Below are 13,736 nucleotides of genomic sequence, written 5' to 3'. Positions count from 1 at the left end.
AGTAGGTGAAATTAATTACAGGGTAGGAGGAGACCTCTGGTGGACTGCTCTTCGAGGGTATCATTAAAGCCCTGTACACATGCATCGATTTTTCCCGATATTTAATTAGATTTTGCTTATAGAAGCAAAATCGAATCGAATCCTAAATGAAATCGAATGGTTTTTGTGTCACTTTCGATCTACATTCAATTAGATCATGGGTCCTCAAACTGCGGCCCTCCAGATGTTGGGAAACTACATATCCCAGCATGCCTTGCCACAGTTTTAACACTCCCTTATAGCAAAACTGTGGCAAGGCATGCTGGGATTTGTAGTTTCACAACATCTGGAGGGCCGCAGTTTGAGGACCCATGAATTAGATGCACGCTCCCGTTTTCACAAAATCGAACAGAAAAATCTACTGTGCAGCCAAGGAAATATCGAATTTGATCTGGTAAATAGAATGTGTACAATGTACCATGAATGTATATCGAATTCGATATCTAATGCAAAAGTACAGAACTAATGCCAAATCGAATGAACAGATCTAATGGAAAGATATAATAGAAAATAGAATCTAACATCGAATCAAAAGAAAATCGATGTGTGTGTACAGGGCTTTATATGAAAGGGAGAGATATAGTTCTACAGGCAGTAAGTTTGAGGTCGACCCAACTTGGAGCTGAAGAAGGTGCAAACCAGACCACCGCCTGACTGAGATGTGTAGCTGTATAATATAGTTTAATATCATGAAACCCACGGCCACCACAGGAAGTCTCCTTTCGTAAAGTAAAAAAAAATGGTTCTGGGGATTTTTCCCTTCCAGACAAATTGTATGAACCATTTGTGAAGTTGGGAGAGGACTTGAATTGGGACACGAACTGGAAGCGTTTGAAATAAGTAGAGACGGTGTGTTATAATATTCATTTTAATAGCGATTATTCTTCCAAACCAGGCGATATAGTAGGACTGCCATCAAAGCAGGTACAGTTTTATAGAAGAGACAATTCTGGGGAAATTGGCACTGTACAGAGAATTATAAGTACTGGCTTCCATGCAAAGTCATATTTTATTTGGAGGAGGTAAAATTGATCATGGGGCAAGTAAAAAGGAAGAGCCTCTGTTTTTGTACGATTAACCTTATATCCAGATAAATTAGCGTATATGTTAAGAATATTAAATAGGTTAGGGAGTAATGTAAGGGGTGAAAATTAGGGGAGCAGTACATTGTCAGCAAACAGCAAAGTTTTGTAGTCGTTCGGGCCTACTTGTATCCCTTTTATCGTCACGGACTGACTGATGTAGGCTACAAGGGGTTCGATAGTTAGGGCAAAGATCAGGGAGACAGTCAAAAGGTTGCTGCACTTGCCATGCTTCGGGCACGGTGCTTTGCTACGCTCAGCACACTATTCTATTCTCCCTCCACGCCATAGTGAAATACCGCCTGTCGGCACATACCGGCTCAAACAAAGCGAAAAACCCATGTCGACCATTTAACTGTCAATCTAGCCATTGTCGACCTAATGCTTGTGTCTGCATTCCATCCATGTCGACCTCAGGAATGTGGACCTATTACAGGTGTTGCCCTAAGGCATGTTGACCTTCAGTGGTCGACCCAATGCATGTCGGACTCAACTGTGTTGGCCCAACAACCGTATACCTACTGCTGTATTGCAGGGCCTCAGATTGATTTCTGCTCACTTTCCCCTTGTTGTCAGTTTGGTCATTTATTAGAGATTAAGATTGTTATTACACTGTCTACTAGGGTATGGATCATTACGTCTCCAACGGTTAGGTCAACATGCATTGGGTCGACACCATTAGGTCGACAGGCAGAAAGGTCTGGGTTTAGGCCGACATGGGTGTAGGTTGACATTTCATTAGGTTGACAGTCAAAAGGTCAACATGGGCTTTTTCACAGTTTTTTTACCCGAATGTAGTCACAGTCTACATCAATTTCCCGGCATACCACTAATATAGAATAGGTGCGCGCCAGTGGTGTGCACCACTGACGCAGCACCTCTAGAGCCCCCCCCCCCATCACAACCCCCACCCCCCCCCCGTTTCCCCCCCATCACCTTTGCTCCGGCGTGGGCCAGAGTTCCCCTGAACCAGCTGCCAGCTGCCACTCATTTCAGCAGTGACGTCGGTGGCAGGCTGGGGTAGGTTCGGCGCGGCTCGGGGGGACTCAGAAGCGCTCAGGCACCCGAATCCTCCCGGGCCGCTGCGAACATCCCCCAGCCTGCCGCCGATGTCACTGCTGAATGTGACAGGCGGATAAGGCAGTGGGGGCAGTGGCGGCATGAAGCTCCGGCGTACCAACGCCAGAGTGGAGTTGAGGGGGGGGAGGCTTCCAACGTCCTGTGGTGGGTTTTGCAGGGGCAGGACAAACCTGCCCTGGTAGGTTTGTCCTGCCCCAGCAAAACCCACCACTCAAGAGGTTAATCCCACATTCCAAAAATATACTGGTAGGTTAATTGGCTCCCAACAAAATTAACCCTAGAGTGAATGTGTGTGCATATGGTATTGAAAATAGATTTTAAGCTACACTGGGGCAGGGACTGATGTGAATGTTCAAATATTCTTTGTACAGCGCTTCAGAATATGTGTGTGCTACATAAGAAACTGTTACTAAATTAATAAATTGTGTTGGCGGGACAATGGCCAGCAACAGGGAGCAATGTACCACGTTGCTGCCCCTCATTAAAGCTGCAAACCCCCCCCCCCCCCTGCCTTACCTCTCCGCGCAGCAGGGACTCGCAGAACTTTTCATCTGTGCAGTCCCGGCTCCCCTCCTGGCTTCTGCAGTGAAAAACGGAACATAACAAAATGTCCGCCCCTATACAGCAGAAAGTTCTGCTATATGGGGGCGGACATTTTATGATGGTCCGTCTCCAAAGCATTAGAACAAGCCAAGAGGGGAGCCGGGACCGCAGTGGAGGGGAGCCGGGACGAATACAATTAAATATGCATTGATTAGAGCATTCCACAAGGACTAAACCAGGGGCGGGGAACCCCGTAAACGGCCCCTGTAGTCAGTCCGACTGGCCCGCCCACGTGCCCGACTGCTTCTCCGGTAGTCCATTAATTAGCGGCGGCAGCGCTGGCAGTGGAGAGTGGGGTGGAGTCATTCTGCCGTAGCAGCATGGGACGGGTGAGCCGACGGAATTTGTAAGTGGATATTTTATATATGGCCCCCGAAAGGATTTTTTTACATTACAAATGGCCCTTGCCAGTAAAAAGGTTCCCCACCCCTGGACTAAACACTCTGTTGATCATTGGGCAATTGTTAACAGCATTAGTTTATGTTTGTTCTACAGTCCAATATTTGAAGAGACAATGCAAAGCAATGTATAAATCTGATGTATCCCAGTTGTTCACTTAATTGCATAAAAACAGCAGTCATTTTTAACATATCAAACAATACAACTGTACTGTATGTTGAATAGAATCTCCCAAAAAGCTTTATGTGTATCAAATCTGCTTTTAAAAAAACACTATAGTAGGCTGCGTAAAACTGCTTTTAAAACAGATCTGTTGTCAGATACATGGAAACTATTGATCTGGTTTAATTAAAATCTGTGTTCGTTGACAGGGACTAATACAAAACATGGCCTGCGATGTAAAGCCTGCAAGATGAGCATTCATCACAAATGTACAGAAACCATCAGCTCCCAACGCTGCATGGGAAAATTGGTGAGTAAAAAATTGGATTCTTATTGTGATTGTCTCCTCAGAGATATTTCATCTTTAACCCTTTGAGTACCAACATCTCTGTAAGAGATGCTTGATATATCTGCTAAAAATGCCAGCATCGCTCACATTTGTTATAGAAATTCAAATTAAAAAAATGTTGTGTAAAAATAGATTATATTTCCTATATAAGGTAAACATAACAGGTCATTATGATGAATAAAAATGTTTACTTGGCAATTTTTACCCCTATTTTGACAAATTCTCTTGGCACTCAAAGGGTTAAATTTGAAAGTGATGAAGATAATATACTTTACATTTGTTAAAATATTATTTAACAATCTCTCATTCCTTACTCTTTCAAATTTACCTCAGTTAAGCTGCGCACACACTAGAAGATATTTCTATCAATTGTGTGGATTCCAATGGGTCAGAATGACAGTATTTAAATATCATCTAGTGTGTACTAAGAGACATGGAAATGCTTCACAGCCAGGTCGGTCACCCCTGTTGTCACACTAGGTACACAACTTTAGTTTGTACCCAGCTTTAGACTGATAACAAATACAAACAGAATTACTGTAGTTTTACAATCCCTTTGATGCAGCATCTTGTCACAGATACAGTAACCCCACAAGTCACATTCATTTTCATGAAAATATATATATACTTTTTAATTATGTAATTAAGATTAAAAGATTAAAAGATTGGGAGTAGATTTCCAAATTTTCTGATGAAAAAAAAACAGACTTTCACCAAGATTTTTTGTCTGATGTAGTTTTCAATTGTAGCCCATTTTTTTCCCATCCCCCCCCCCCCCCCCCCCCCCCCCCCAAAAAAAAAAAATTGCCTCTGGGATCAAAACATGGAAGAAAGCTTAGGAAACCCTCAGGTAACTTCAGAAAACCATACATTCCACATAAAAATGCATAATCTATGGGTTTCGCACCACATCCATAGTGTATATTTTTATGCAGACTTTTCCTGTGAGGAAAAATACACCCATAAAGCCAATCTGTCTACTGTAAAAAGTGTATAGAACAAACATTGTGGCTATGATAAAATCATTGAAATCCCTGTTTTCCATGTGCTGCGGTTAATAGTATAGTATTATTAATCATAATTGCTGTTTCTGGTAAGTTCCTGTCTAGGAATTCTCTGGAGAGAACTGGCTAGGTGGCAGAATAGGTACCACCATGATGTGTCTTACAAGAGATTTGCTCATTTTTCTGGGTCCCCATAATTTGGGAGTCTTGTGGAGGTTAGGAGGAGGGGGCAAGTAGGTTATTTTATCATCTTTTATTTATAAACCAACATATTCCAAAGAGTTGTACTATTGGAAGAATGAATTGAACCTATGACAGGAAACAATAGGATAACACATAATGAAACAGGAAGTTAAATGGGCCTACCCGCTAGTGCTTTGACCTTTTTATATCTATTTTCATATAACCCACATCACAATCATGTATTTGCTCAATGCGCTACTTTTTAAATGTTAATGTATATCTTTTATATTACCTTGTATTTTACATATAAAATACATTTGCATTTCATTATTTCACATGTACATGAGTTGTACTTGAGATAGGTTGTCAGTGTACTTCCCAAATTTGAAGACATGCAGAGTGGGAGTCCGGGCGCCACAAGGCCCCCAAGGCCATTTCTCCACCTTGGGGGTATGGCCAGAGCTCTGTGAGATGCTGAGAACGATTACCCATCAATATTGATAGCATAATTGAGGGTGTTAATAGTAATATAGCAATAGTAGTCGATGGCAATGCTATGTGGATCCTGTCACAGACTTTCACTTTGAGCTGTGACCGATTTTAGGCCACAAACTCTCCACCCCACCCCAAGTCCCTATCTGCTCCTACCTCCAATCTCTTATCTTCACAGCTCCTTCTCTGCATATACAGCAAATTTGAAATAAAGCAGTGTCCCTGCAAAAATAGTTTGGGACCCTGCTGCTATGCGTTAGACCAGGGGTCCTCAAACTACGGCCCGCGGGCCAGATGCGGCCCGCTGAGGATTTTTATCCGGCCCGCCTGGTTTGCCGCTGCCCAAGCGGCAATCACTCTCACTTGCCTCACTTGCTGGGAGGATGGACGCCGGGCAGGCTGGCTGGCAAATGGACGGGCGGGGGAGTGGCCTGGGACGTCAGGGGAAGCAGCAGTGTCTGCTGGTCCGTCCTGTCTCCCTGCATAAGCTTCTCATATGCGTGTGACGTCATCACGTCACACACTGCGGCTGCAGAGAGGAGAGTAGCTTACAGAATCCGGAGAGAGGAGCCGGACGAGAAGCCAGCAGGGAGGGAGCAGTGGCACTGACTGAGCAGACACTGACAGTGTCCCAGTCCGCACACAGTCTACTCTTGACTGTGTTCTTATTGTTAGAGGTGCGTTTTTTTTTTATACTAACATATTTAAAATGATATATATATATGTACACCACTCAGCACGCACTGTACATCCCCCGCCCCTGTCTGTTGTGGTGGCTGCCGTTACTGTGTACAATTGTATTGATTTGATACAACCCTCCTGCGTTCGCCTTTCTGTTTAAAAAAAATGGCCATACACACCCAAGTCCGGCCCTCCAACAGTCTCAGGGACAGTGAACTGGCCCCCGATTTAAAAAGTTTGAGGACCCCTGCGTTAGACCATTGCAAACACCCCATTTTGTATCACTTCTTCTAATATTAGAGACCTGTTCCACCCATGGTAATCCTACATAGAATACACAAGATGTTTTCCTTGTCTGGTTCCTTTCATAGGTGCAATGTATAACCTGTAGAATGTATTACTCAACATGACTGCAGCAACCCTGCATTATGTTTGTTGTGCTATCTAGGTGTTTCTTTTCTTTTAAATCTCTATGGTTTTCTACTTCCTGTACTACTAATTGTCTGTACTCTGTACTATGGGCCTGAATCAGACCCGATAATTAGCAGACACATCCGATGATGGGGACAAGCACCTTGAGCCCTGTTGGAGAAAGTGCACTATATACTATAAATATATCTTACTTACAATGCACATGGGCAGGAGCTTTTTGTGCATCTGCGGAGCAGTCCTGAGTCCACTAAACCCCTGCCTGGGCTAAGAGCATTTGGGGTAGGGCAGGGGCAGCGACCAGGTCCATTCCTCAGAATGGAGGCATGTTACCCCTGTTTTAAGGGAGTGTCACGGTTAGTGTCTGCGCCAGTGCAGATTGACTGACCTGGGCTTTGAATCTGAGCCATAAATCGCAATCACCTGAGGTTACTCAGATGACTAGTAGTCCCGCAGAGTGATCCAGTGGCTGCATTAGTGTAATAGCTATACAGTATTGCACAGCTGCTTCTGTGCAGATAAGCAATATTATACAACCCTGAATATGAGTGTTTGATGTCTGTACAGCGGCTGTGAGTACTGCTGGAGAAAAGCACTATATAAATAACATTATTATTTATTTACAATTCTTTTCTTTTTTTTCTATCAATGATACTATCTAGCCAAAAGGTTTTCGACGGTACTATAGCTCTCCATTACTTATTCATGAGCAGTTTGGATGCATTAAAGAAGTAATGCCTATTGGTGAGTATTCATTCAATATAATCCTCTTTATATTTCTAACATGTGATCATGAGAGTTTGCTATGAATGTTTTCTTCCTATAGAAGAAGGCAAGTTATTCACCACCAGCTGACATTCAATTTAATGAGGTGTCATTCCCTCCTTGTGATGTTTACGAGACACATTGCTTTATCCGTGTTGCTCTCTCCCATGCTTTTTCGTCATCTATATACAGTATATAACCAGGCAAGGTGCTTATATTTTGTTCTCCTGGTCTTTGTTTGCTCTGTGCTGCTTTTCTAAATCACCACATTTTCAACTGTATCAGACGTTATAACATTCAAATTTTGTATTAAATATAATTCAGTGACAAAACTTCTAAGGTAAGGATGCAGCAGCTTTGTATAACCCTGTGTATAAATGTAGCCCAAGGTGCTTATTGATAAAACGTTACCTAATGCTGAAAACCAGGGTCAGACTGGCCCATTGGGGTACTGGGGAATTCCCAGATGAGCCCCATGGCCTGAGGGCACAACCCTCCTGTAGGGGTCCGGTTCAACTTGTGCACTCAAATTATTAATTGTTACTCCATTAAAGGGTCTTTTACTCGTTGGAGTAGTACCACAAATAAACGTGTATGCTTGGTTCTCCTCTATAGAAACTACACCAAGATTTGCCTAAGGGTTAGCTACGTTTTTATAGTGGCTGGCCTCACGCCCTCTGGTTGTTGTCCACACCCCTTAAGATAAGGCCCCTACCACAGCCTTCCCCAGTGGTCCCTTCTTTCCCAAATCCAGCACAGAGATATGCTTTATGTAGGAGCGGCAAATATAAATAGCTCTATCTGATAATATAAAGACATAGGTAGAAAGTATAAAATAAGTTAGAAAGGTAAACAATCATGTCAAATTTCTGCCCAGTGTGAAAAAGTCAATAAATAAAAATGAACTGATGGCTTACAAGTCCTTTAATAAAGCCATCCCTCAGTGGCTGCTCTGTAGTACAGCACATTTGTACCAGGTACTTACAAGTGCTATCAAATCTAGGGACAATGAGGATTATTCATACCTGATTGCAGAGCTGCAAATTTGCAGGCCAGGCAAGTATTGATAGACTGCGAATGCGTATGAATTATGCCTATCAGGAGGCAAACTGGGCTGGTGCTAGTTTAAGGGAACTTCCTATTCATTTGTGTCAACTTAATGATGGACAATTTGTGGGAAATGTGGTTTTGCAGTGGCATTCTATATTGCCCCAAATTTGCTACTAAATCATGCATTTTGCTTTTCCACTCAATGGAGTGCGTATTAAAATACGCAGTTTTGGGGCTTACCACAAGAAGTGCACACTAATCATTGACATCACACCTGCTGTAATTGAACTCCCCCTTGAGCTCTGGCCACTGGTAAGCAGATGCAACAACTATCAACTTCTTACCTGTGTTGGTAATGTGTTGGGAGTGATGGGTGTGTGGGACGTATTGGCTGCAACATTGACATACAGTAATTTCCAGTGGCAGCTCCTACCTTTTTGCCACAGGCACCCCCCTCCCCCTGTTGCCGCTGCTCTCTTCCTGTCCCCGGCTCCTGTCCTACGATGACAGGCACCGGGACTGGCACATACGCAATACAAACCTCTGTAAAGTGCATGCGGCCAGCTTCTATGGGCTGCTTCGGCAACAGCCCATAGAAGGAATCTTGGTCCCGGTGTCTGTACAATATAAATGACAGGCACCGGGACCAGCGTGTGCGCAGTACTGATAAAGGTACTGCGCATGCGCAATTGCCGAATTTACACAGCCGCCCACAGAAAGACTTCCCGGAGGCAGGGAACACCTCCCAATGGGACTGCCTTGGTGACTGGCAGGTCGGACTTCCAAGTCACTGCCAGTCACAGTGAAGTCAGTGCAGTCTCACAGACTGGGGGGGGGGGATTTTCTAACCTTCTCCGCAGCGCTGTCATCCCCTTATCAGCGCCGTTCCGCTGGTCGCATATTCTCTATTCTTCCTCTCCTTAAGGTTCATCGCCGCACTTCCGCATTTGTGATCTTTTCGTCATGCCTGCGGCTCCCCATTGGACTGCATTGCTGTCCCTCCTATTCCCTATGCTCCAACACCCGCGCCATGGAGGGGCTGCAGCCCTGCAGCCCATATGTAAGAACCGCCACTGGTAATTTCACAGTAGCAGCTGCATGAAAAGTAGCAGGCGCTACTGCATTTCGTCCATCTCTGAAACAGGCCTATTATTGCAAAGTCTGATTTATAAAAAAAATCTGTTTTATTAATTATCAACAATGTTTTTATATTAGATATTTATTATGTGATCATTCCCCTTCCAAATTTACCTCTAACATTTTTTCTGTGCTTATATATCCTAGAGAACATACGGATTCTGGTTGTGGGTGAAATACAAATTTGTCAAGTTGAACATAAAAAAATAAAGGTTTTTTGTGCCAATGTTTTCAACACCAGAAAACAATGCAAGACAATTTCTAAAAAAATCATTTTGATTGTTGCTCCTGCAGATGCGTGATGACATTTATGAAATATACAGTATATCGCTGGTAAAAATGTCCCACTAATGTCACACACAAGTTGCAACAGCTGTGTAACTGAAAAGGAGCGTTTTTAAAAAACAAATTTTGACATTTCTTTTTTTATGTTTGTAAAACGTTTGAGGTTCGGGAGAACATCTGTGACACATTTCTCAAGGCTCAAAAAGAGAACATACACATATAGCCACTAATGGACCATAACACAGAGGAGGCTTTTTACAGAAAAATAACCTCCCTCTCTCCCCTCTCTCTCTCTCTCTCTCTCTCTCTCTCTCTCTGGATCTGAAAAAAGTTGTGCTAAATGCACTTTTTAGAGATTTAGATGTGCAGTTGCCAAAAAATAGCTAATTGATATTACCACTGGCATTATTGTGTGTGACTAAAAATCTAGCAAAATGAGTCATTTCTCAAATCACTCTCAAAACCTGCACTATTTGCGTTATACAGTAGAGGAGCTGGAGAAAAAATAAACTACACATTGTTTTTCTGTTTACCCTATTAACTTCTGTTAACCCTTTGAGTGCCCGCATCTCTGTAAGTATTGTAAAAATAAATAAATTCAGGGTGTCTACAAAATGAAACAACTAACAAACGTATCCCTCATAATAGCAGGCAGATGGAGCTTACAGTCAGCACATCCTACAGATTGACATGCAACACCTACCCAGCCACCAATCTGGAATCACATTGATGCAGCACAAAAGTAATACCACCCTTCTGCGTCCATCTCTCATCTTATCCTTGCTTAGTACATTGTGGCACTCTCTCCTTAGTCATAATGCAGAAGTGCCATAGTGCACCCAAAGCATATAAATATTACACTCAGATGGGCGAATGGGGCTATGTCAGATCTGGATCTGTTTTTTTTATTTTCAGCACCTTTTGATGGACTGCCTCGTTTCCATACAGTTCAGAATTCATGGGGGAGAAGAGGACACTGCCTGACTGCTGCAAGCCACTGACTTTTTGACTTTGGCACTGCTCGAAATAGGCAGCAACCTTATTTCCAGGGCCGGATTATAATGGGGGCACAAGGGGTCAGTGCCCCTGGGCCCCCCTCTAGCTAGGGGCCCCCTGTGGTTGGCATGTCTTTAAAAAAAAAAAAATTTTAGCTAAAGGTTTTGTGCATTGGAGTGGGGTATTGCTGCAGCTTCAGCTATCTGCCAATGTGACAATAATTAATGGTGCTGAGCATTGGGAGCAAAGTGTGCAGTGCATTACTGGGAGTTGACTAAGTCCCATGACACTTTGCACCAGAGGGCAGAGACTGAGACGTTTGTGCTGAGCTCTGATTGGTGGAGCTCATTACATGCTTCTCAGGCCCATGGATAACAGCAGCAGCAGCCTAGTCATGGAAGGGTTTTTAATCAGAGGCAGCACTGGGACTGTGAGGTCTCCTACAGAGTAAGGTGCAGAGGGACAAACACAGGCTTTTCATGTGGTATGTATGTATGTATGTATGTATGTATGTGTGTGTATGTATGTATGTATATATATATATATATATATCCCCTGAAGTTACCCATTGACCAAGTTTATACTGCCTTTACTCTTTGTTTTGACAGTGTAATATTCCCCCATGCAGTTTGCGGCCAGTAATGACAAGTGCAAGGGGGCCCCCCTGTCTAAAGTGCCCCGGACCCCCCGAAGGCTTGATCTGGCAATGCTTATTTCTGTGCATTTACCAAACTCTTAAGTACCCAGATGTCTGAGAGTCCGGATTCCTGAGATACATTTAACTTTCTGAGGCAGCAGGAAACTCTATATTAAACTAGTCTCAAAAAGGGTGTGCTCAGGTAGACAACTATGCATTCGCCCCTTTAATAAAAATAGACCTGAATCCCAATTGTAATCTTAATGTATAAACTTCTAAAGATTCAATTTTACACTGGTCTGACATTAATACACATGGGAGACATTTATAAAATAACTAACATGGGTGCTTGGGTATTGGGTCCTCATAAGAAGGATGCCCTAACTTTACTAACAGCAGTGGTGACAGTGTGTGAAAAAAAAAAACCTTTCCTACTCCAGTGGAATTCCAGTACATAGCCCCCCCCCCCCCCCCCCACCCTTATGTTATTTATGATAAAGAGATTGTTTTGGGTTTTGCAATTGTTGTACTTTTATAGCCTTGCCACCGTTCAAGAAGTGAATAAATGGATTGTTAAATTTCATAGGAAATGGGAAATGTATATATCTTACCTTAAACCGGAAACCGAGTCCAAAGTGTATAAGTTCTTGGAGAATACAACATGATATTTACATAGACTATTGGCCGAAAACAAATATTCTTCATCTGTCTTGAGACTTGCTGTAATGACTGTACTGGCGTGTATTGTAATCTCCGACTTGACACAACCCGCCTTGCCTCCCCCCTCCCACCCTGTATTTCCTTCCTTAAGGATCCCGAATATTACTGTTATGTGAATATTCACATCTTCCCACCATTTACTTTATTTTCTTATATAATTAGTGCTGCTGTTATTGTTGTTGTATTGTTTGTAATTTGATTATACGATAACCTGTACACATCTTTCTGTTATTGATCCATGTGGTATGCATTGATTTACTCTTTGCAGTACAACAGTGTTTGTATATATATATAGGCACCTGATGTAACCTTATTTGTTGTACTTTATTTCCTTTGTTTTTTTGTTCTATTAAAATAAAATACTTACTTGGGTAAATGTGAAGGAAACTTCTGCAATGCAGAGCACCCAATTACTGTAGTAGCTTGTTTTCATTTTCTAAACTTCAACACCTTTGTGGTAGTTACCTCATTTACAGTAACTTCATAAATGTCATACACAGTACTAAGGGGTTGATATATCCATGAGTGAAAACAGTGGAGAAGTGGATCAGTGGAGAACTTGTCCATAGCAACCAATCAGCATCTACCTATCATTTTATAGACTGGGGTAGATGTATTAAGCCTTAAAAAGAGTTAAACGTGATAGTTATAAGCGCCCAGCCAATCAGCTCGTATCTACCATTTTTCAAACACAGCCTATAACATGACAGTTAGAAGCTGATTGGCTGCACATTTATCACCCTAGTGTTTATCTTTTTCTAAGGCTTAATACATCTGGGCCTGTACTTGATACTGCTTACTGAAAGCTGATTGGTTGCTGCGGGTAACTTTTAAACTGGTATTCTACTCCACTCTTTTCATCACTTGATAAATCAACCGATATACAGTATAATGTGCCTGCTTAGAAGTTTGTTTTTATAACTACTATACATAAATTAAACTAACTTGTATCTAACATTTTTCTTATAAATGTAATAATTATGAAAATGAATATTGTATTTTTCAGCTTGTGGTAACAAAGTTGATCCTGTGTATGAAACCCTCAGGTTTGGAACCTCTTTGGCACAGAAAACCAAGAAGAGCAGCTCTGGAAGTGGGTCCGAATCGCCCAATAGGAGCTCTGTAATAGTTTGTTTTAATTAATGATACGGTTTTTAATGCTGCATCTTGACATCTGTTATCTTTTGATTAAGCTATTAATATTTTAAACTATAACCAGTGTACTTTTAGATAAATTATCTTTATATACAGAAATGTTGCTGATTTTGTAGATGATCTTTACAATTTCTGAATGCATTCTATATTTGCTATTATACTGATACACTTGAATTTATGCAAGCAGGATATACAAGAAAATATTTTATTTTTTTGCCATGAGGATTATAGTTTGGTCTTAATTGTGCAATGACAAGGTAGTCAGCTTTTAAATAATAATAGGGATTACACACTGCGCTATGTGTGAAAGCTACTCAGTGATTAAAGATACAATAATATTTATAAAATGAGCACTAAAAAAGTTTTAGTGTGAGAAAAGGATAGTAAGAGAAAAAAGCGGAAAGCACCTGTAAAAAAAGAGGTTGAAAATGTTTACACTCTTATGAATCTGTGGGTCTAAGCTTATCCTACCTCTAAACACTCATGGG

General features: G+C 42.0%; 1 protein-coding gene across 2 annotated transcripts in view; it reads left to right on the top strand.

Moving 5' to 3' along the window:
* STAC (SH3 and cysteine rich domain) overlaps positions 1 to 13,736 on the top strand; it is a 242,738-nt gene that overhangs the window by 145,739 nt on the left and 83,263 nt on the right. For both annotated transcript variants that reach the window (XM_083188214.1, XM_083188212.1), the window contains 3 exons: positions 3,575 to 3,675; positions 7,166 to 7,247; positions 13,100 to 13,215. In XM_083188214.1, coding sequence (XP_083044340.1) covers positions 3,575 to 3,675; positions 7,166 to 7,247; positions 13,100 to 13,215 — 299 coding nt within the window. The remainder of the gene's footprint in view (positions 1 to 3,574; positions 3,676 to 7,165; positions 7,248 to 13,099; positions 13,216 to 13,736) is intronic.

The sequence above is a fragment of the Crinia signifera genome, chromosome 5 (assembly GCF_055691185.1).
Source record: "Crinia signifera chromosome 5, ASM5569118v1, whole genome shotgun sequence".
NCBI classification, from domain to species: Eukaryota; Metazoa; Chordata; class Amphibia; order Anura; family Myobatrachidae; genus Crinia; species Crinia signifera.
Note: the sequence above shows the minus strand (reverse complement) of the source record. Positions and strands in the feature narration are given on the sequence as shown.